This window comes from Dicentrarchus labrax, unplaced genomic scaffold, assembly GCF_905237075.1.
Source record: "Dicentrarchus labrax unplaced genomic scaffold, dlabrax2021, whole genome shotgun sequence".
NCBI classification, from domain to species: Eukaryota; Metazoa; Chordata; class Actinopteri; family Moronidae; genus Dicentrarchus; species Dicentrarchus labrax.
Window position 1 is genome coordinate 27024241 of NW_026136711.1, and position 25017 is coordinate 27049257.

The 25017-nt window shown below is 40.6% G+C and overlaps 2 protein-coding genes across 3 annotated transcripts; both read right to left on the reverse strand.

The window, feature by feature from the left end:
* Positions 1-194: 194 nt before the first annotated feature.
* LOC127371693 (proto-oncogene tyrosine-protein kinase Src) lies at positions 195-19832 on the reverse strand. 2 transcript variants are annotated; one of them, XM_051414658.1, is made up of 13 exons: positions 19484-19832; positions 11592-11873; positions 10303-10402; positions 9292-9309; positions 8105-8203; positions 7725-7828; positions 5356-5505; positions 5078-5233; positions 4754-4933; positions 4358-4434; positions 4118-4271; positions 3837-3968; positions 195-3250 (listed from the first exon to the last, which is right to left on the reverse strand). In XM_051414658.1, the coding sequence occupies exons 2-13, from the start codon at positions 11863-11865 to the stop codon at positions 3042-3044; spliced, it is 1653 nt and encodes a 550-aa protein (XP_051270618.1). In that variant the 5' UTR covers positions 11866-11873; positions 19484-19832; the 3' UTR covers positions 195-3041. The 2 variants fall into 2 exon arrangements, with proteins under 2 accessions (XP_051270618.1, XP_051270619.1); XM_051414659.1 differs by lacking the exon at positions 9292-9309 and having other exon boundaries at positions 19484-19831.
* A 1194-nt stretch (positions 19833-21026) lies between these two features.
* Positions 21027-24216, reverse strand: manbal (mannosidase beta like). The gene is made up of 3 exons (XM_051414660.1): positions 23992-24216; positions 23446-23631; positions 21027-21492 (listed from the first exon to the last, which is right to left on the reverse strand). Exons 2-3 carry the CDS (start codon positions 23593-23595, stop codon positions 21382-21384), a joined length of 261 nt encoding a protein of 86 aa, XP_051270620.1. The 5' UTR covers positions 23596-23631; positions 23992-24216; the 3' UTR covers positions 21027-21381.
* Positions 24217-25017: the final 801 nt, after the last annotated feature.

The window sequence follows — 25017 nt, forward strand, 5'->3', positions numbered from 1 at the left end:
TTTCATGAAATTCTCTTTATTCTAAATGCCAACCTGATCTGATGATCCTCACATCACATGCTCACTTCTCTAAACTTTAGGTTTGTGGTGCAACATGCTCATCACACTTTCAGAAGTATCTGAATCATGTTTGAGGAGCATGAGGTTTCCAGGTCAAAGGACAGCACACACACCAGCACGCACTCTTATCAAAACACATTTGAAATATAATTTATTGCACATTTAAAGATCAACATAAAGTGGCACGATACCCATTTCAATCCTGTTACATTGGAAACAAAAACAAAAAAAAAGACGAAAGAAGTCCTTACAAAATGCTCACACCTTCTGTTTATGATCATTGTTATTGACTTTAGAACAAAATGGCCATGAAGTTGCAGGAATGCCAGACCGAAACTGCATAGATTTATAAAAACCAAAAAAAAAAAAAAAACATAAAAAAAAGGGCGAGACACTTCTTTAATATGGCACAGAAAATCCAATCAGACCTTGGTGTTACTCATACTTGTCATGAGCCCGTTAACTTCCACATTGTCGCAGTGACTTACAGGCGGCTCAGTGCGGCAGATTTGGGTATTTCCCAATCTAAAAGAGGAAAGCACTGATAAATATGTTCTCGGAAATATACACATCAAGCCCAATTTTAAATTGTCTTTTGCCGATAGGATTTTATAATAAGTCCAATATTTAAAAAAAAAAAAAAAAAACATCCCTTAAGCCCCATTTACAGTAGCATCTTAATATTAGAACATTTTGGGAACAGGCGTGCATCAATGTAAAAACCTCAACATGGAGGAGCAATTAAAGAAAAACTACACAAAAACAAATTACATGATAGTCACAGTCATTTGTTTAAGATACTATTTACATCTTTGACCTCATTTTTAATTTCATATCACAACCCAAACTCTGTCTTCATTGAGATTTTAGAATCACCCACATTGATTAAAATTAGCCACCAGGATTCATCGTCGCTGGATAAGAACTTCATGCTGTTTACTGGGCGTGGACCATCTCTCTTATGGCTGCGTGGCTCATATTGTGATAACTGGGTTTTATAGCATTTGTTGGCAACAATCTATAACTTTATATCTACTGTTGCTGCATCGACTACGTCATAAACTAAACCACTGTGAAATGTGTGACACCCAACATAAATACCCAACCATTTGAAAGTGGCTTACATGATACAAAAAACCAACTCTAAAGAGCTACAGTATGTACAGTATGACAGTGAGGAGTGGCAGCAGTGGATAAGATATTAAAAAAATAAAATAAAGAATTGATGGCACATGTTCAGAAGTCTGTTTGTGATCCCATCACCTCACCTGAACCTTGAGTAAACTAAACATACACGTGTTGGATGTACAGTACAGCATAAATACAAACCCAGCCAAATGGTCAAGAGAAGAACGGCACAAAAGCATGCTAACTGGTTTTAAAATCACCTCTTATAGTAAGTCATAAACACAGTTTTATTAGGGTTACCTGATCAAAGTTTTACAGTTTCATTAGGGCCGCCTGGTTGCATATTTTTATGGACACAACAGCTGTGAAGTGACTGCAAAACCTTTTCAATCCTTCAGCAAACAGAAACAGGTTCGTCTGTCCTGTTTACTCATTAACATGAGGTTTACTGGGGAAAGGGTGCAGAGTTTTATTGTAAATTGCCTAGTTTAAGAACTAAAAACCCGAAGTAAGCCCCTTGATAATAAAAACATTATATACATGGACAGCAGTAAAGAAATGTGATTTGTTTGGCACACGAGGAAGGCTTTTACACTCCGAGTTTTTCACATCTTGAGCCGAGTTGGATATTAAACAGTAATATTGGTTGGGTAGCCATATCAGCCTCTTAGTAGGTCACCATAAATGTTTGATGAAAGATACATGAAAGATACCCCACTTACGCCTCTGAGGAAATGAGCTGATAACTCCTAAAACTGCTCTTTAGTGCCACTATAACCGTGCTGATTAGTTTCAATGCAACTTTCCAGTTAAAATCAAGGTAAATCAAAACAACAAGCAGTCAAACACTACCTGCATCAAAATCATTTTTTAATCATCCAGGTTGGATCCAGCTGGCCGCAATAGCTGTACAGCGTGGTAGAAAAGAAAGACGGAGGATTAAATAAGAGAGAAAGGCCTTGAATTTTTATTCAATTGACCTAATTATCAGTGTTACAGAACCTGCCTGTTGAGTATGTTTATTCTGGCATTACCTTGATATCAGGAACCTTTGTCTGCCATCGAACAAAACCCTAAACCACAGGACGTATATTGTCCAAGTAAACATAAATAAAAAGATGCAAAGTAGAGTTCCAGAGCTGAGTTATTTGGAGACACTTTGAAGAAGCAGCACTTGAGAAAACTGGAGAGAGATACTGAAAGTCAGACAGAAATAGAGGAAGAGAGGCATAAAGAACATAAAGGACGTGAAGAGAGAGACAGACTTTCCTTTGGCACCTGAGCCACAGTGGCAGTGCTCTTCTGTGGGCGGAGAAGGTACCAGACGAGGGTTAAGAGACACGATAGAAGATAGAAAGAGGGAGGTTTCGCTAAAACAGCTCATGTCCGACTGAAATATCCTCCCTCGACTTTCTCTCTTCAACAGGATGTTTATTCTTTTCCCTCTCGCTCCGTCTGTAGATCCTGATTCGGTTTCCTCCCACGTAAGTCGCACCTCTCAAAAACATCTACCCGCCAGTGTAGTCCCTCGATCAAACCAGAGTCCGTCCAGCAGGAGTTCTCCTTCACAGCCTTGAACCTCACTTCCGAAGGAAAACCTTCGGTAAACAGTGAGTACTTGCAGAAGGGAGGTTCTCTAGGTTCTTCTGTAGCAGTTTCTTTATGGCACATGATGGGACCTCTTCAGGTTTCTGTCTCGGTTTTGCTTCCACAGAAGAATCTCAAGTTCCTCCCAGGTGAGTTTCACAGGCTCAGATCCTCCCACAGGTGCTCCTCTGAGGTCGGTTAGTGCAGATCGTTCTGTATTGAGGTTCTTCCCCCCCCCCCCCCCAGGTTCGGTTCAGTTTGTGGTTCTATAGGTTCTCCCCAGGCTGATACTGGGGTTCTGTGGAGGTGAAGTAGTCCTCTAGGAAGCCCTGCAGGTACTCGAACGTAGGCCTTTCTTCTGGGTCCTTTCTCCAGCAGGAGAGCATGAGCTCGTGCAAGGAGCTGGGGCACTCTGCTGGGCAGGGCATCCTGTAGCCGCGCTCCACCTGGTCGAGCACCTCGCGGTTAACCATACCTGCCGACAGAAACAGGAAGTTAGATTCAGCGATAATACAGTAAATATGACGGATGGAATTATTCATATTATATACACAATTTTGCTGCAAATCATGACGTTTATCATTTATGTTCCTTGAATATTAAACAATCCATTCTATTATTATATCATTTTTAGGGCTGCAACTAACGATTATCTTCAAAAGTGATTATTCTGCTGATTTGTTTTGTTTTTGGATATAAAATATCAGAAAGTAGTGAAGAATGTACATCACAATATCCCAGAGTACAAGGCAATGTCCCCAAAATAGCCGGTTTGGAATAATCCAAAACTCAAAGTTATTAAATTTACTGTCACATAAGAGAACAAATAGCACCAAATTCTCATATTTTAGAAGCTGGATTGAGACATTTTTTTGCATTTTTCTTGAAAACAACAATTATTTGACTATCAAACTAGTTGCAGATTTATTTTCTGTCAATGACTAATCAATTAATCGACTCATTGTATCAGCTCTTATCACTGATTATTGTTTAAGTGCATTTTGTTAAAGAAATATTGTTTGAATGGGGAATTGTTAACGAGTTGTTAGTGGAGTCCTTACCTGGATATGGGACTCTGCCTTTAGTTGCCAGCTCTGTGAGCAGAACACCAAAAGACCAAACATCAGACTTGATGGTGAAACGACCGTACAGCGCAGCCTCTGGTGCCGTCCATTTGATTGGGAACTTAGCTCCTTTGGAACCAAACAGTTATGAGTGAGTAAAGTTTAAAAGCAACATGTTGTAGAATAAAAAATGTCTCCTTAGTTATCACTTTTCATCTTGGTTTCATAATACAAATGAAAATGATAAACTGTTGTGAAAAGAGGAAGTGTGGACTTACCCTGTCTTGCAGTGTACTCGTTGTCTTCAATGAGTCTTGCCAGACCAAAGTCGGCCACTTTACACACCAGGCTGTCTCCCACCAGGATGTTGGCAGCGCGTAGGTCTCGGTGGACGTAGTTCATCCTCTCCACGTAAGCCATGCCTGCCGCAATCTGGAGGAGGAGATGATGATTTATTACAATAAATACAAATATTGTATAGTTTTTAGTGTGTTTAGTTAAACCACAAGTGATTTTACCTGAGCGGCCATGTCTACTAGCTGAGGCAGACGAAGCATCTTTCCTGCGTCCCCTTTAAGGAAGTCCAGTAAGCTACCTGTGAGTGTAAGATTAAATGAAATTACATTCATCAAATGAAAGATAACTACCAAATAAATGACCATTTGTCCGTTATATGTTTAAACCTTACAGCACAAGCTATCATATATGTATGAGCAGTAATTTATGGGGATAATTAGAAATGTTTCCAAACTAGTGTTGATACAATACACAGATTTCTGTACCAAAACGATCTTTTTTTTCTTTCCATACGTTCTCTTAAGTAAGATTATGAATCTGAGGAAGCATTTCACAGTTTGATTAAGTACCAACAAAAGTACTGACATTTGACACCCAAGCACTGTATCCTGTATTACCTTGGCTCATATATTCTGTCACAATGTAGATAGGTTCCTCAGACACAACAGCATACAGCTGGACCAGCTTCTCGTGCCTCAGCTTCTTCATGACCTGTGCTTCCTGAAGAAAGGCCTCTGGAGACATGGTGCCAGGCTTTAGGGTTTTAATGGCTACCCGTGTTGTACCGTTCCATGTACCTGTCAGGACAGCAAAATAACATGATTTTTTTACTTCTTAAATAAAGTGTAAAAAAGAAAGATTGTAAAACTATTCTTTTAAGAAGAAATCAATTAGCTTTTTGAATCCCTTCCAATAAAAAAGGGGTGCTGTGTCATTCTTACCCATCCAGACTTCTCCAAAGCAGCCCTGACCCAGTTTGAGGTCGAGGCGGAGGGACTCTCTGGGAATCTCCCAGGCGTCCCTGGCCAGTCCCTGGGTCTGAGGTTTGGCCACAGGACACACGTCTGATAGAGCGTGGCACAGCCCATCAGAGTGCTCTGAAAGAGGGATGAGCCAGGGTGAAAGGGCAGATTAAGGGCAACAGTATTGTGAAAGCTTAAACTTGTACAGTTAGTGGCATTTCTTTACCACCGGTGAGCCGATGTGTCGGAGTACTCACTGCGGTAGTGGAAGACTAGCTGCTGTAGGCTGGTGAACTGGGTGCGGGAGGTGATATAGAAACCTCCACTATCCAGCTTCCTGATCTTGTAATGTTTAACATTCAGGCCTTTGGTGTTATCATAATCCAGCACTGACAGGCAATATGCCCCTGTGAACAAGACAAAACAACAGATAGAGAGAGACAGGTTAGAACAATAAAACCAGGCGTATGTGGGCCTGTGTGACAGCTGCTCTGTGGAGTTTCCTAGCAGCTGTGCTGGGCAAGTCCCTGTTGGCCCCTTGAAAGGCCCTGAAAATGCAAGTAAGCCTTTCCATGTCCATGGTCCACTACTAAGTACAGTTTGATCTTACTGAGTAAAACAATGATAATTGACTTATTTTGTACAGCCACATAAGAAAACTGTATCACAATACAAACAATTAAAACAATAAATTATTAGATCAGAACTCACTCAAATGACAAGTGACAGGAATCAAACTTGTGAAAATGCATTTTGAGAAGTGATTCAGGAGGCTGAACAGACTTAGCAAACCTAAGCTCCACAGGAGAGGTTGTTCCACAGTAAAGGAAAATGAAAAATCAATCCTCTTTGATCTGGGGTTTTTCTGACTGATGTTTTTTTCTTCCCTCGAAAGAATCTAGAGCAGTAAAGGCACTTCCCAAAGATTATATCCACACAGTCTATTGTCCCAAAGTACATGAGCATCACAGTATTATTCCAGCAGCTTAACCACTAACTTATGTTGACTCCCATGCTAAAAAGACCCACCAGTACTAAACTACAGATACAGTTACTGCACCTGTACCAAAACATAAGATTTGAAATGAGTTACGACTTTCGCTTTACAAATGATCAGATTTATACTTTATACAGCATGCCTCTGCTCCTCAGTGTCAGACCACGAATCCCACATTTGACATTTAATACAGAACGCACCCAGAGGACAACACACCTCCTGCCAGAGCCCCTCCTACTCTCCCAGATCCCCTTTTCCTACAAGTCGTATCCTTTAAGGTTTCTCCCCCCTCTTCATGCCTCTACTCCCCTCTCTGTGTGTGAGTGTGTGTGTGTGTGTGTGTGTGTGTGTGTGTGTGTGTGTGTGTGTGTGTGTGTGTGTGTGTGTGTGTGTGTGTGTGTGTGTGTGTTGGGAGAACAGAGACTTATAGCCAGGGGGAAATCCAGCACCCTCCTAGGTTGACCTAGTTCTGGCAGAGTGATTCACCCCTATCCATTCACAAGCTCCAACCACTCCACTCTGCTCTGCTCTTTTTCCCGTTTCTCCCCCCGACTTCTACCAAAACAACCCTCTGAAGCGCCCACCTACGTCATAGGGACTACATCTGACAGCAGAGTTTCAGAAAAAGATGCACAACTTTGCCACAAGCCCAGATAACTACATACAGCGCCATAGGCCTGTATGAAAGTTAACAAATGACTTAATTACGAGGTTCTGACTCTTTCAAAGTGAGTCCCTAAAGATCTTATTTCAAAGTAAGACCACACTTGCTGAGCAGAGTAAACTCCAGGGACAAAGTGTAATCATTTATTTTTTCACACTTTAAATACTTAGCGAGTGCAAGATAAAAAAGTTTTATGAAACATGTTTTTTAGTGAGAATTTTCTCTGTTAAGGCATGCATTTCCTCACACCATTGTGCACTGCCAGGAAACACAACCCAAAGGCTGCGTCTGCAAACTGGCCAAAAAAACATTTCGATGTAATGCTGCGATTCTCAGCTTCTTGTCATTTATATATATATATATATATATATATATAATATATATATATATATATATATATTATGAGCACTTATCTCAAAATACACCATTTCATAGCTGTGTTTGAAGCAACTGCCTTTATCTTAAAGATATAAGTCATTTGTGCATGTAGGGATGTAACTAATAATTATTTTCATTATTGATTAATCATCTGTTGATCTGTATAAAATGTAATAAAATAGTGAAAATGCCTAAATGTTCCTAAAGCTCACATGACATATTCAAACTGCTTGTTTTCTCTGTCTAACAGTCAAACTAATATAAAAGGCAAAAAAACAAGATAAAAAAGCAAATGTTTACATTTGATAATTTTGTACCATTTTGGGATTTAAACTAAATTCCTGCTGATTAATAAATCAATCAAGACAAAATTTGTCGAGTACTTGCACCAGCTGTACATGCAGGCCACCGGTCTTATTCCAGGGAATATGGGTAATATAATGTATTTTGTACATTAAATACTTCTCAAAATGGCTTTGGAGACCCAGATTTAATACGTCATTATAAACAGAAATGAAGAAGAGCTAATTGGAACATCTTGATAATGACTATAGCCTCTAGAGTGATGCAGATGTCTGGTTTCTCACCTTTAGTGGTCTCACTCTCCCTCACCAAGAAGGTTCCTCGTCTGTTCTGTAAGTTCAAAAGGAGCCTCTCTGAGTCACGCCGAGTGATCTTCCCAAAATACCACCTGACAAAGTGGGCCACAGAGAATGAGATCAGAAAGCAGCTACTACTGAGCGTCTGGAGCAGGCAGGCAGAAACGCTTTTTGACTGGAAATATGAAAGACTGCAGTGGATGGTATATCAGGAAACATTGTCTCTTATACTCTTAACATCCTCTAGTAGAAGTAGATATAGCAGAGAGAATAAAGCTACATTCAGCCTTTGAAGCCCTAAACCTTTGTAAGAAAAATACAAACTGCAAAATAAACTGTAAGAGTGAAACAAGGAGAGGATAATGTACTCTTCTGCTTGGATGGAGTCGGACGGAGCAACATAGTTGCTGGGGATATAACCACTCTCTCCTGTCGTCAGGGAGCGAGCGAGCCACCAGTCCCCTTCTCTGTGACAGAGAGAGACAGAGAGAGTGACAGAGAGAGAGAGAGACAGAGAGAGAGAGACAACCATAAACAGAAAGCTGACTTAAGCAAACAAAACCTTTCTTGGTTTAATGATCTTTTAATTTACTCCCAATTAAGAGACATTATATCTGATGGAGGAAGAACACTCAAAGAATAATAATGGCGTTAGTCTATATTTTTCTTATGTCAACAAATGACATGTAAAGACCGAATCCAACAATGAAACTCCTGTACCCAGCCTAAAGCCCCACTGGTTCCTTCTGAAGACGTTAATCTTCAAATATATAGTTTTATTTGTTTTAACAAGGCTAAATTATTTCCTAATACAGCTGGGAGCAGAGTAGATTATGCATTAGTTGGAGACTATTTTCAGCTGTGTGTATTTATGACCCAAGGACGGTGTATGTGATTTACTAAACTACTGTGCCCATAATGAAGGAACATATCAACCAGTGTAACAGCGTAGCTCATGTGTGTGTGTTTAAATAGCTGTTGGACCACAATCTGTCTATGGCACAGAGGAATGAGATATATCAAGCGTTGGCTACACAGAATAGGGATTTGTTGCCAATTACAAAAATAAAGAACATTACCAGACTTGTTAAATATTACAATATCTGCACCACAGGATGCTTCAGATTGTGTCTTCTTAGTAAGTTTACTTGTGGTGAAAGTTGAAACATCCATATTGTTTGACTGACCACCCATAATATTCTTCACAAAGCAAAGAGGAAACCTAAAGATTGAGGTTTTAAAACTCCAGGTCTCACATCCCACACGTACATGCAGAGAAAGATATAAGATACAAAAAGAGGAAATAGACAGAAACAGACAACCTTTTGTTCCACTTGTAGTCCCTCAGGTTACATTTAGACCTTCAACTGTTGCTCTATATCCAGAAACGTACAAGATGTTCCCTACCAAGCAAGTTAGAGCACCAAATCATTCTGTATCTCTAATATTTACTAATTAATTTGCAGTTACACTAATCAGACAAATCCGAGCAGCAGCGAAGGGACTGTGAACAAAAGGTTGCGAGAGATTTTTTATTGCATTAAGTATTACTGACCTGAAGCTGTACTTTTTCCTAGGAGAAACCATGAAGCATGAGAAAGAAAGGGAGAGAGGGAGAGATAACAGACACAGCAGACACATCAAAACACAGCGAGGAGACACAGTGAGGCAAGCAGCACAGCACAGACAGATAGCAGAGGAGCCGAATATGCTGTGGGACTACACAGTAGGGTTGGTACAAGCCTGCAGAGTTGTCAAAGTTTAAAGTTAAACTTTTCAGTGCAGTTTGTAATAGTTCTCAATCACTCTACAATAGAGGATTAAATATAAATGATCAGCTCTCCATATCATGTGGGATTTGTGGTCTTACATATACACAACTGCACTACTTTTAATTCAGTATTTGAATAAAAATGTTTATAAAATCACTGAATACTGTTTGTCTTTGTGTAAATAAGTATGAATTATTTAGATTTATCAGCCCTACTATGTAGCACCAGACTAACCGAATAGCAGACCAGACGTATGGCAGGAAGTTATGGAAAAAGCTCATAGGAAAAAAGATAAAAAACAAAGCCATTGTTCTGATTTCAAACACCTGCTGGGGAATTATGCTCCAGATGCTTTTACTTAGAAACATCAGCTTTTAAAAGATACATCATTTTTCACTTCCATCTAAAAATCACACCACAACACAGACGGACTCTTCAGCATGTGCTGACGTCCAACAGGAAAACACATTTTCTTTTACATGTTAACAGGAATGTGAGGGCAGATCTTGCCATGACAGACTGTGTTTAACGTGTCTTAAAGATGATGATGACAGTTGCCCAAGAGGACCAGAATGCATCAGTAAAGTGCAGGTCTGCTCCGTTTTAGTCAACAGATGGAGAGGATCAGACTCTGCTGTGTGGATTGCTCCACAGTTACCAGCTCTGACTGTGTTCATTCACATACTCATGCTCACAAATCTGTTCGTTTAGATTTTTTGTGAAGTTGTGGCATCAGAGAGAGAGAGACAGAGAGAGAGAGAGAGAGAGAGAGAGAGATGACTGTTGATTCTTACGTGTTGTTGACAATCTGCAGCCTGTCGCCTTTCCTAAAGGTCAAATCAGACGCTGTCCGTGACTCATAGTCATACAGTGCCACAAATGTAGTGACACCTCCTGCAAGAAACAACACACACACACACACACACACACACACACACACACACACACACACACACACACACACACACACACACACACACACACTTAGGGAACAATGTAATTAAAGACAATGGTACTTCCCCCTACGCCCTATTCACATTCACTACCATAATCCATCTTCAATAATACAGGTCTAGCCTTTGATGATAATTCGCTCTATCCACTGTAAAGCTATAAATCTTTAGTTAATTTTCTTCTGCTCCATCTCTGTATGAAACAATTTACCAAAGCCTGATGAGAAATATCGCCTTTCAGACTGCTGTTGACCTATCACCTGTGAAGGACGAAGACATCAGTATGACTGTATGGCTGTGTAGCTTTCTACCCCTTCCTTTTATTGGACCTGAGATCTAACCCAGGGAACTAACCCAGGGAACTCTGCAGCCAATCACTGATTGGCTCATTAGACGCATAGGAGGAGGCGGCCAGCAGAGCCGTCCCTGATACACCAGCAGCAGCCCTCCGCTTTCCGGATGGAGCCACATTAACCTAACCATCTGGTCGGTCTAGACACATTACAGCTTAATGTCAAGCAAAATCTGGACAGTGTGACACACGACAAGCTTCAAAGTCAAAGAGAAGGTTTTAGGTCTGTTTGGTAGCTGACGGTGGAGGCAACAGTTTTCTGTAGAAAGAAATATTTTAACTAATAACTATGACTCAATGTGAAACAGGTTTTAGATTTTTTTTTCTCAGGACTTTTGTGACCTCGAAACTAAAAACTAAAAGCAAGTCTGTGGGCTGAGTCAGAGATCATCACATCTTATTAAATCCCAGTTCTGTTGAGGTTTCACAACTTCATTCATACTAAAAATAAGCAACACTTTTGTGGATTCTCCAGTCATTGAGCACTGAAGATCACTTTGGCTCTACTATTTCACTCACATTTAAAGCAACAGTTTGATATTGTGGGAAAAAAAACATTTATTTGCTTTCTTGTCACGAGTTAGACCAGGAGAATGATTTAATTCTCATTATCTGTCCGTTCAACATGACGCTGGAGTCGGGAGATCATTAGGTGAGCGTAGCTTAGCTTGGCAAGAATAAAATCTTATTTAGTTACATTTGTTATTTAACTGAACCTTCCCTGTAATCATTAATATTCTGCAATATTTCCACACAAATGTCACAAAGTGTTGCGTACCTGACAGAGGTCCTCTCTGAGGTGAAGTGATGGTGCCTGTGTGGTCCACCCCTCCAAAGAGAGCCAGTTCAGGAGTGTTTGTCGGGGCGTGCTGATGCTGCCCTTGATGCCCCCGCCTGCCTGTCCCGACGGCAGGGCTCCTGTTGGGGGTCTGGGTCTGCTGGGCGGGGCCCAGGTGGTGGAAGTGCCCGCTGTCTGAGCCTGTGCCGATGGTGCCGTCCAGGCTCATGGAGCGCTGGCCCGGCTCCTTGGGCTTGCTCTTGCCCGCCCCCATGTGCAGACCTGGGAAGAGAGCCAATGATGAGTAAGGATGCAACACTTTCTGGGTTGTCATGTTTTCCTGTTATATGCCAAGTAAGACTGAAATGAGTCTTCAGTCGACAGAGAAATAACACCCATTACAACAACTATTTTAATAATTAATTGATTGAACAATCAATAATTCATTTTATTTCAACGCAAATGAAATGTCTTTAGGCTGTGGACTGCTGGTCTGGAAGATTTTCAGCTAAACTCTGCCATCATATGAAACTCATTTGTTCCTTTATGATCCTGGCAGCAGCATCTTTGGCTTAGATGAGGGCATGTGGATGTCAGAACACTATTAAAGTAATGTTAGTATTTCAAATCAAGCCTGACCCACACACAACCTGCTCCATGAGGAAATATGATGTCAAAGCACAGAAAAAAAATCTCTCAATGCCATTTTGTTGAAATTGTGATTTGTTTTTTGATTATTTATAAGACATTGTTCATTTACATACTCAATTATTGAATAATGTCCGTGTGACCGGGCTCAAAATAAGTAAGAATTCTATGTAATTGCTGTTTTAATGCATCCTGACAGAAGGTGAAAGATGTTCATTCAGGAACTGTTACGGTTCAGAGTAGACTAGAGTATCCTTGGTGCTGTTCCAAGTTTGGTTAGAACAGTTAAGCATGCAAATACTCTAGAGAACAGGACACTTTGAAACACATAAATCCAAGGTCATTCCTATCTGTTGATTCAATCTGTTCTGAATCAATAAGCATCTACAGGGAAAACAAAGCTTCAAACAAAGGGGCAGCGGGCTCTAATGAAACTGAGTTTTAATACTGGTGAGATGGCAAGGACAGAAACAGTTTCACCTCCCGACAGCTAATTAGGACTGTCGCTTCTCCTTTCCATCCTGATGCCCAATACATCTATTATGGCCTGATAAATGCAACCACATCGCACTGTCATCATAAACGCAGACAAAGACAAACATGCTCAGACAGTCAAGTGCACCCACAGAAAGTTGGAGTGCCGTGTTCACACACCAAGTCCAATCCACCCCTCGAGTCATTGCTGAGTGACTCACTGCGAGACCGGCTATTTCAGGCCAGATGAAACAGAGACAGTCACACACACATGAAACAGCCTTGTTCCTTTGTGAATAGAGGCACTCTCGGTTCCAGACAGAGTGTATGTGGCATGTGTGTAGGTGTGTGTGTGTGTGTGTGTGTGTGTATGTGCATGAGCAGCTGTTCCTGGTTCTCTGGGAAACAAGGCTCTATAGCACACTAACACCCAACCACAGTTGTGTCTTACATCCTTTTTTTTTTTTCTTTCCAACACATGCATGTGTTTCCAGGACACTTGTGTGAGTCTGATAGACAGGACGGGGAGGGTTATTAACAGACAAGGAGGAAGGAACTGACAGTGGCTGTAAAAAGAACACGTAGGTGGTTGTTGTATACTGCATGGACAGCTGAGGCTTAGTGGGTGTTTTAAGTGTAATGTGCGAGCATAACATAATTACACAGGTATGGGAATTCTCAAAGATGTGGAAGGATCCCACTGTGGAGATGTGTGGGAGTGTAAACTGTGTGAACGTGAACAATTTCAAGCACACACGTACAGTCATGCAAGCTTTGATTCAACACTTGCCAGGATGTAATCTGGCACACTGGGGGGTTAACGTATCCCATGGTGCAACACTGAGTCATACAGAGATAGGCCCATAGGCCTAAAGCAAATGTGGACAGGTCTGTGGAAATTGTGTGAAGAGTAAGCTGCTCGATATGGACGGCTAGTCTGGATATCATAATGGACTTCAACATCTCCCAGCTCCCTGAGGATCAGAAAACACTCAAACATAAGCAGGATGAGCAGACAGGACCCACAGTTGATCAGATATTAAGTGATAATTGAGGCACTTACGCAGATATATTTAGCAGTCCACGTAGTCAATACATACAAACAAGCTTAAGATGCTTGACTCCACCCAAAAACTACTGTGAAACAATCGTCTTGAAAGAGTCGATGCTGCTTAAAAATTGGCTTTGTGTATATTGGGATGGAAGCCCAAATTGCAACTTCCCAGTCTCCTGTTCTACACAGGCCCTACAATATACTTAAAGCGGATTTCTCACTGAAGTTACCTCAGCTTGACATTCACGGACCACTGATGAGGCCCTTCAGAAGGGTTTCTCAAGCTCAGGTTGCAGGTTTGTCAGCAAACTGACAGTTCAGTGCTGTGAGTGAAGTGTATCTACTCACAGATGTGTCACTATATCTAATGATGTGATGATTTACAGAGGAGTAAAAATACTGAGATTGGGAGTATAGAGATGTATCGCAAGTTAAATTGAGATACAAATATGTCAAGATTCAAACTGGTGAGATGAAAAGGAATCGTGGTATCAAGGCGCTGGACTTCAGTTTCACTTTTACGAAGAAGAGGAAATATGTATTATTTTGCACAGTTTATACCCTACCTCAGAAAGAGATTATTCTAAAATTTGATAAAGAAAAGATTTTTGTCTACTCTTTTTCTGTTAAACAAAATCATGATAAAATCATATTGTGCATTGTAAAGAATACTTCCTTAACTGTTATACTAGTGTCGATGCGATAGGTCAAAAGACTTAAAAGGGCAGAACAGCTGCACTGGATTGCATTAGACTGTACCGGTGTACAGAATAAAGTGTATGTCTAGAAAATGTGTCCTTCTTGGATCGATACTTTAGAGTATAGAGAAGAGGAGCAGCTTGCAGAGGAGGCAGCAAGGTTAGGCAGGTTAAAACCGCTTAAATACAGCGCCTCGTATCAGCTGCTATCAGCTGATGTAGATGCGATTGTGAGCAAAGTTTGGCTTTGTGTCCTGCCTGAACTAACAATATGCTCAATATACATGTCTTAAAACTTTCATCTAATTAGTATATAGCATAGGGATTTCTGGACACAGCTAACATATTCCTCATGGACAAATAATCAGGGCAAGTACCTGGCAGAACAGAATACTTCAACCTTCATCTCCTGGTTGAAGGAAAGTCAAGTTAAATGATCATTGACCAGCACTGCAACCGTATCTCACTACAGTGACGGCAGAGACCAAGTCCTACGAGAGTCACTTTCCCCTGATTCTCTCCAGGATGCTGCAAACACCAGAGTTCCCTTGAAAGCCTCAGAGCCTGCATATGTAAACAACCGAGCTAGCACTTTAGCTGATCCTCACACCTTTTCCTAATATGGTGTCAGAGTGCACTAATAATAATAATAGTAAGAGCTAACATGTGACTAACTCAAACACTGATATAAAATAGAGACAGCCGACATTAGTGAATGAAGGAGACTTGAGTTTACTGGACAGATTGAAGTACCAACAAGCAGAAAATAAGATATTATACTAAAAGAAAGTAGGGAGAGGAGAAGTACAAAAGATGGAAAAGTTATGAGGAATGGGAGATGAGGAGAGATTTCAGTCCCTTGTGAGCTTTTCCATTCAACAGGAGCACAGAGGAATGTGGGAGAACCAGATTGCACCAGACTGCTACAACTGCCAGCGACTGCAACGAGAACAGGCACCTGAGCAGTGGGAGGGCGGGATGGGAGGAAGGAAGCAAGGAGGGAGATGGGGTGGGGGGGGTAATGGAGTAACAAAGACGCTCTATTTTTCACGTTTTCCCGGGACACAAATCAAAAATCCCATCAAAAAAACCTCTAAATATTGATCACTTTTCGTATCTTCTCTTCATTTAAAAGCAGTATGTGCTGAAGTTCCTGTTTGAAATGTGTTGTAAAAAAATAAACTTATGTAACACGGTTTAATAATGTCAGTGACAATAAATGCACACAGACATGCTGACTGTGTGAATAAAGGTGTGCCTGGTTGTGTTGTAGGAAAGGAGATTTTAAGGATTAGATATGAATCATGGCAAATAGAGGCTTCGTTCAAAGGCTGTTCTCTGAGTGGTATTTACCTCAGAACCACGCTGGAGTTCAAGAGCACTTCAATTTCCACAGTGCATTTATCACAAAGCTGTGTTGTTGTTTTTTCCAACAGTCTCAGTGTCGACTGAGTCTTACTAAACCCATAAAACATTCTCTATGCATGAACCCAATACTGGGTGTGAGAGGGAAATACTGTAGGGAAAGAAGGAGAAGTAAAAGTAAAGAGAGCTCAGATGCCTGAAAGGAATGCAAGTTAATAAAGCAGGCAAGTCCTAACAACCTGAACGTGCATCACATCGGGCTTGACACAGCCAGTATTTCCATTATGTGTCATTTGTGCTCAACACAATTCCAAAGTAAGTGATGGAGGGTTAGTTCCCGTCAAAAAAAAGGTTCTGAAGTTCAGCCAAAGCTAACCACTTTGGTACAGACATTCATGTTCCCCTCAGAATAAATCGCACTCTGGTCACTTTGGTGATACCCTGACTTTTTCATCTCGTGCTAACATCAAGCCAAAAATCCAAATTTTACCAAATACCTGCAAAACTAATGACATTTCCATCAGCCTCAGCTGTACTTTATGTTTACTGCTGAACTACTACTACTGAAGCCTCATATCAACTTCAGAGGAAGTTAAAGCAACATTGTGTAGCTGTTCCACCCCAAAACAGCTTCCAAATCATTTTGATGCTACACTGACTTGTAATAAGGCGAATGTTGCCTCTTTCATTCCCACTCTGCACCCCGGTAATCACACCCTGTATCTAACTTTGGTGTATGAGTCGGGAGGAGTCACACACCACCAACTATGTCAATGACTACTACACCATTGGTCGGCATTTCTGGCCAACCACAAAACATGTTTGAGCCTTAAAATGTTAATTTTCTCTCTGCAGATCAAGCATACCTATGAGCCAGCAGCGTTGGAGGTGAAAGCTAATAAATCTGTCCTCGCAGTCCTTCTCTATTTTCTTCTGGACACTAAAGACTAGTAGCCGCCGCTAATGAGGTTTGGCAAAATATAGAGGAAAAAGGCGCGAGGTCAGGAAGTACCGTATGACCCATATTTTAGTTTGACGAAATGGTTGCAGTTCGGAGTTGGTTGAAATTTGCAACTTCACCTCTAGATGCCACCAAATTCTACACCCTGGACCTTCAAGTTATATATGTTATGTTTCAAAGTGTTACAGTTTTTAAGCACAGCTTGCATTTTAGGCCATTGTTTTCGTGCTAAAAATAACTGTATGATTTCACACAGATTCCAACTGCACAAAGAGTTTCTCACACTTTTCTCACGTTTACTGTCTAATCAGCGTTTATAATCCTCCATCTGAAGCCGAGTACACAAGCTGTACATTTTCTGGTCGGGCACATAAGCACATTTGGCCATGACAAACCTCACTGAGTCACAACAGACGGTAACAGTTGCCACTGTGCTGCAGAGAGTGAAAGAGCTCGAGCCAATGTTTCAGTAGAATGGGAAAATTATAGTTTGCCCTGGGGAGGAGATGCGAGGGGGGGCAACGATGGTTCCTCAAGATCAAAACAAGAGGAAATGTGCCCATTAGCCGTCAATGTCTTATCCTGCTATATGCTGGATGATAGCATAAAACAGTGCAGTCCACTATAGATGTATAACACACAGATCATCTATGTTTAGCCGGGTTGAGAGAGATTTGAAGAAAAAGACAAATGCAGTCACATAACTATCAAGTGTTGTCCCCATTTCAGTGCTTCCGAACGCCTCCATCAGATATTCTCCGTTATCTTTTCCCCACATCTCCTGCTGACCTCTCTCTCTCACTTTGCAAAGTCTGAGCCTGTGTCTAGCTGTCCCATCTCATCTTCCCCTCTTCCTCAGTGACAAACACACAGAGGAAAGGCGAGAGGAAGAGGAGGAGGAGGGGGGGGGATTGTGGCACTCGGCTGATAAAACCCACTTCCGTTTTCTGTCCATCTGTAACTGGTGGCTCTGGCTGCCAGGGCTCCAGGCTACGAGCGATATGACTTATTCTATAAGCAAAAGGTGGGGATGGAGGACGCGAGGGCTGTTTCATTTCTGAGGCTCTAAGCTGATTACTAACTCTACAAATGCGTAGGACTTTTATTATTGACAGCCTGTAATTTGTAGTTCATTTACAGACAGACAGCCTTTTCTTTGTGATTTACAGGATATTAAAAATAAACTAATAGTTGTTGTTTTCAAACCTTGGAAAGGTTTGCTGATACTGACAGAAACAGGAACACAAGAGCCACAAGATGACAGTTAAAGCCAACTAGAGCCGCAACAATTAGGCAATTAATCAATTAGTGGATCAAATTACCAGACTTTTGATAAACAATTAATTGCTCAAGTAATTCGGAACATTTTCTGTCTTTATCATTTATGACAGTAACTGCAATTTATTTGGGTTTTGAACTGATGACTGGACAAAAATACAGAATCATAAACTTGGGCTTTGGGAATATTTTTCAATCTGACATTTTATAAACCAAATCAATTAATTGAGAAAACACTTAGAGACTTAGATTATTCGATAATAATAATAATAATAATAATCATCTTTAGTTGCAACCTCAATACTAACCAATCAATCCTGTAATGCCCTCTGAAAGAGAACATTATGTAATTTGACCCACTATCTCAGCTCGGAAAACAATATTTAAGAGAAAGTCATTCAACAGTCCAACTAGGTATTTAGATGTTATCTATGATGTTTATCAGATTATCATATTAATGCAGTTTCTAAATGATCACATTATCATATTAATGCATCTTCTATAGGGTTGTCCAGTGTTTTAAATCCAATGTTGAGTCCCCCTCCCCTCCCTCCGTGATTCATGTGTCTCATTTTTAGCAAACCTGAACCCACTGCCTTATGGAAATTAGCTGGAACTTGTCCAAAGCCCCCCAAAAACCGACTGTAAATAGATTATCCACATAATTAAAATTCTATTTCCGAGGGATTAAACACCAGTTGTCAGCAAAGCTGCTTTCAAAGAAACAAGGGGTGGGGTAGTAGCTGCCTACAGGAGTAGCAGCTGTCAAGAATGATAACGTCTTTGCTATGAGAGGGAATTAAATACATATATATATATATATATACACATAAATAAAAATATAAAATCAACAATCCGTGTTCGCCAACATTAGGCACGTAAAATGAGGGATTTGTGAATGGGAACAGGGATAAAAGGCGACAATGCTGCTGTGGCTGTCGTAGGGCTACATACAGCGCATATATGCGGCCTGATGAATCAAAACAGGTGCTGTTACAGCTCCATTTTGAATGTCGATGGATTTTGTTGGCTCTTGTTTTCTGTGCGCAGTCGATTTACTGCGTCTTGTTTGGTTCGTTGAGAAAGTCAGAAATGTGGTGCACATTTTGTGTATGTGTTAGTGTTAGTGTGTGTGTGTGTGTGTGTGTGTGTGTGTGTGGGGGGTGTAGTAAATAGCCCTGGCACAGACTGAGTGGCACTGACCAAAAAAAAAAAAAAAAATGTGCGAGCTGACTGAATGGCCTGTGCAACAATGAAAATACAAGTCAGAGAGAGAGAGGGGGGTTATCGTACCCTGTAACACATCAGTATGGAGAGAGGGGGGGGGGTAAAAATACGCAGCAACAAACAAGCTTCGGATGTAATTCCGAGATAAATCTTAATTTTCTCGCATTAAAAATGTCAATTAACTCACCTTTGACGCGTCTTGAGAGTCAGCCCCCCCTACAACAAAAAAAAAAACAAACAAAAACAATAAATCAGAGACGCGCAGAGAGGAACCGTGTTAAATCCTCCTGGCTGTCCTCATTACAGAGATAATGGAAGCGGATGGCCGGTTGCTGTGGAAACCTCGGACCGGCCACGAATCCCATTTAGCGAATTTCAGCAGAATCGTAGAGACGGGAGGTCATGACGGGGACTGCCTTCAGGAGCAGAGAGGGCACAACACGGCTGCCGGGGGCCGGCTCGGCTTGGCTTTGCTTTGCGGTGGTGGGGCTCGGACAAAACAACCACGCCAACTGTGAAGTAGACCCCCCCCCCAACCAACCACCACCACCCACCCACCCCAGTTCAGCTGGGAAGAGACGACGGCGTGGTAAATTCATGCGAGGAAGAAGCAGGAGCGGTGTGGTGTGGAGACGACATGCCTCGTAGGGGGGGAAGGCACGGGATAGTGCATCACTGACGAAACACGAGAGCGCAAATGTGATGAGTCTGGGTTTTACGCTTTTTACGCAGCGACGCCGGAGTCGAGAAAGGTTTTCACGTCGTATTGCGTAGAGCTCGACGCCGTGCGTTCACCGAGGCGTTGGCAGGGGGCACGACAAAACACCCCCGGTTTAGCTTTTCTGTCACGATTGAGAATTTTTATTTATTTATTTATTTGTTTTTTTCGTGATGAAAGTACAACACGACACAAAAGCTTGTTAAAGTGACATAAATATCAAGTTTCACCCACAACAGTTGATAGCCTCGTTGCTGGCTAGCAGCAGCGGTTGCTAAGCGACACATTCTTCGCTCTTACGCGCATTAATATTAATCCGTTATTCGGCCCTCGCAGCTTCCAACGGTTTCGAACGCGATAGCAGCCAATCACAGCAGAGGGTCAGAACTGTACTTTAATATTATTATTATTATATAATTTAATTTACTTCAAATATAGCCACAGTGATATTTAAATCGTTTAGAAAAATAGCTTACTAAATATTACTTGATAATAAGTAAAATATTAAGATGGACATTTAGAGCATTGTTAATAATATGGAACAGTTGCCCCTGAATCCAAAACATACATCTAGCTAATGTTTTCTTCGTCCAGGCGTAGAGTCCGACCCATACTGGCTTTTTGAGGCATACATTGGCTGTTTGAGAGTTTAAAAAAAATAGATTTAAGTATTTATATCATATAAAAACATTTTCAATAAAGATTCCTTAAATGTATTAAATGCAACTATCACCTCATTTGGTTTAATTTCATCACTTATCCTGTAACCACTGCGAGTATCATCAGTGGTGTCTGAATATCATTCAATTGTTAACAAAAGACAAAAACCATTCATAAAAATACCCTGTATGCAATGAATTGGGCTGTTCTGCCACTGAACTGTAGCTTTATAATGAAGTCATGATGTATTTTGCCATACAAAGGGAGTAAATGTAAGGACAGGACATGATCCCATTTTGACTCATTTGAACCACACTGAAATTTAGCAATACATATAAACAGCTGCAGTGAATAACTGCACAGTGTATTTATTTGTCTGATGCAATTCAAATACAATTCAATCAATGATATTCAATTATAAAAGAAACCAAATATACCCAATAAAACATGTAGCTGTATAAACAATCAGCAAGCGCCATACAATTTGGTCTTTGTAATACCGTGTTGAATGTGAACAGGACGCAGTTGAAAGGTCATTCTGAAGTGTCTCAAATGCACGTCATTTATTACGGTCATCATATTACAGTAGTGTTTCATACATCTGTAGTGATTACTGGTAACCGCCAATGTTGACTCACTGATAACTACACACACGCACACATTCCCACAAGCAAGTATCACTTACACACACGCACAGCAGCACTAATCTATCGCTTCTTTTTGCTCTCTTTCTTTGGTTTCTGTCGAATCTGAGGTGCCGGTCCTTTAGGTTTCTTCATCTGTTCAGTGGCCTTGCCATCGGTGGACTCGGCCTCCTCCTGTAGAGCAAACACAGGCAGCGTCAAACACCCTGTCATTTCACAACAAGTCTGAGTCAGCTCGAATGTGGGGTAAAAATACACGACTGCTAAGCATGATTAGATAAGTGTGTTTGTAAGATGTGTTTGGATAATGCTTTTGCTGTCCGATTCTTGCACATACAATATTTACCAAGGTTATTTTTCAGGTAAGGAAACAGTTTGTATTGTGCATAGGGGGTTAGTAATTAGTGGTAATAAATAATATACATTTTGTGATGGAGTTTTTCATTACGCCAGATAGCTCAGACTCTGTATAAACTTATCTCAATTAAATCTTTTTGGGAGTTTTTGGAGCACAAATACACACACACACACACACCAAACAAAAGAAATTGAGATGTGTTTCAGCACTTTTCCCTCCGTCAGCGCTGTTTCTGTGAGTGCAATCTTTCCCTAATGGTAAGGCAGAACGGCAGCAGGCTACTGTGAAGGATGAAATGGCGACATACTGTGGAGTGTAATCAGTGCATCTGATGACAATGTCTGAAAATAGAATAATTAGACAGTGGATTTAATTGCTCGTGTCTATAAATAATCTCTCCTGACAGTATGGAGATTGTGAGAGTGTGGCTCTGTCTTCACGGACATTCAAAAATAAGATATTTAGCACTACTCTTGTTAAATGATGTCTAGTTTGTCTAGAAAGACTGAATAGTAACGCTCTGCAAGATGTTTTTACAAAATGGTGTTACTGCAGAACCTGTAGATCTGGTATTAATTATATTTAATGTCTTTATTTGTTGGGAAAATAGTTTTATTAATAACTAACCAGTCACCAGTGATTTGTACTGGATAAAGACTTGCAGCCTAATAAGTTAACCTGGCTGTTTGGTGCCTTATCACCTCTTCTTGAACCAGATATATTTCACTCCTAGTTGGAGTGATACTGAAATAGTCTAAATTAGGCCAGTGAGCCAAGACACAAGGCTGCTGCTCTGGAAAGTTTTCTTACTTTTCAGTTATTTTGTGAAGATTTTATTTTATTGTGAAGAACTGCTTAACTGTATATCAAAATGTTCTTACTGTGTTACTGAGTTACCATCAACTCAAACTCATGTTGTCATACTGAGAAGACAGACAATAACCTGGTTCCAGATTGTAAAGGGATGCACACATCTAGATTTTATTTTTCAATGATTCAAATATGATAATAAAATGAAGACATAATGTAGATTTTGGGTTCAACTGTGACATTTGTTACCTGTGAATCCCCTACGTCACGCCGCTATTTCTTGTTCCTCTAATGCCACGTGAACAGAGATGTGTTATATGTTAAGCACTTTGTAGGGATACATTCTGCTATTATACCAGGTAGAGGGCGTTTCCCCCAACGTATCCCTAACTGACTCTTTTTAATTAGGAGGTACTCTTGTGTTTAATATCTCTATCTGTTGTGGACATCTGACGCCAACAAGCTGGCCAGGAAAAAATAACAGGCCGCCAACAAAACTCACTGGATGACCTTTAACAGCTGAGCTCCACATAGGAGAGCTCAGTCCATCATTGGTGACACTAAACACCCTCTTCACACTGAGTTTAAGCTGCTTCCCCCAGGACGAAGCTACAGAGTACCAAGATCTATACAGGATCTTTTATACCTAATGCAATAAACTCCATGAACAAACAGCACTAACCGCACCCGTATGTGTAGAAGACATGTTGTGCACTGTGTGTATGTTGTATTAATTGATGTGGTGATGAGATGTGCCGTATTGATGTATGTTTTTATCCGATCGGGTGAGACCAGAGATGATTTTCTGACCTCGGCTGGACAATAAAGTCATATTCTCTACTCTACAACACCTGACCTACGCCATAGTCCCAACTGTGGGATGGTAAACACTGTTAGAAGGGGAGGGAAATGCTTTTTTAAAGGGGCGACACTAGACCTTCTCCTTGGGGTCTACCTACGTGTTCATGTCCCTTGGATGTGGGGAAGATGACAGCCAGGATGCAGATGAGTTGGAAGATGGCGCCCAGGAACAGCCCATAGCGCAGCAGGCTCTCGAGGAAGGTGGGTTCAGGGACCTCTGGAGGGGACAGGTCCAGTTCTGCAGACATGATGCTGCTGTTTGGTCTGTGGTAATCTTCAGGGACCTATCCGGGCAAAAAAAATTAAATAAAAACAGGATAGGTTAGCAGGAAGATCAACAACAACATGCAGTGAGCCCATAAAGTAGTGCATTGTAGCTTATAGCCCCCTCACACACTGTAAACACAAAGACAAACGATGTATTCTGCTCTCATACATTCATGGTGATAAAAAAATATTAAATAATTCACTGTTGTACATTATAACGTAGCTATGGATCATTTATAACGTGGCAAAGCGGTGCGGAGACATTTTTCACTGCACAGATTTGAGCTGTGTGTGAACACAATGTATATTTATATATAGCTATATGTGTGTGTGTGTGTGTGTGTGTGTGTGTGTGTGTGTGTGTGAGAAAGACTTACCGGCGGCGGGAACAGAGAACTCTTCTTTGTCTTTACAGGAATATAAACATTAAACTTATTGGTGTGTGGGGGGGGGCGGTAGAAAAATAAAAATAAAGCTATGAAACCACTATCAAGGAAAAATGCTAAATTAGCTTTGAAAGGGAGAAAAACAAAACAACGACCCGCTTGACGGAAGTGACGTCACAGATGTGCTCCCCACTTCCGGTCCGGTAAATGATTGGTTGGATGTCGCCTCCTAGCGTTCGTCATGGATACACACACACACACACACACACACACACACACACACACACACACACACACACACACACACACACACACACACACACACACATACAAACACACACACACACACACACACACACACAAACAGCTTTTATTTATAAATGTGGATGTTTGTGTTCGTCAAGCTCTTTTTAAATAATAGAATAATATCTACATTTTCATTTAATTAATAAAAACAGGCGATTATAGCATTTGTCTGTATTTTTATACAGGCTTTTATTATCTTATTATATCTGTTAGGCTCTTATTATATTTCTATTTTCCATTTTTTACTTTTTACTATTTGTATATACCTATACATTCATTTCTATTCTATATATTGTGTTAGTTATTGTATATAAATACTATTTCTTTAATAGTGAGAACAACTGTAATGAACATATTTCCCCCCCGGGGATCAATAAAGTATTTCTGATTCTAATCTTACAGCTGTAGCCTGTCGCCTGGTTACTTAACTAAGTATTTAGACTGTATAAGGTACACAGTGTAACAACTCAACAGTCGAAGATGACTCCTCAGAATGAATACTTCTTAATTTCATTATTTACTAATAAAACACTAAATATTCAGCCATTTTTGTATCACTGATTCGACCTACATAACTCTGTTAAAGACAAACGGCCTCTACTATTAACAGAAGTAAGATATTTTTCAAAAAACTTCTGTACTTGTTACTAACTATTAACTAAAACAAAGGCAGTTTTTAAATGTGTTCAAGGAGAATATTTGATTTACTCT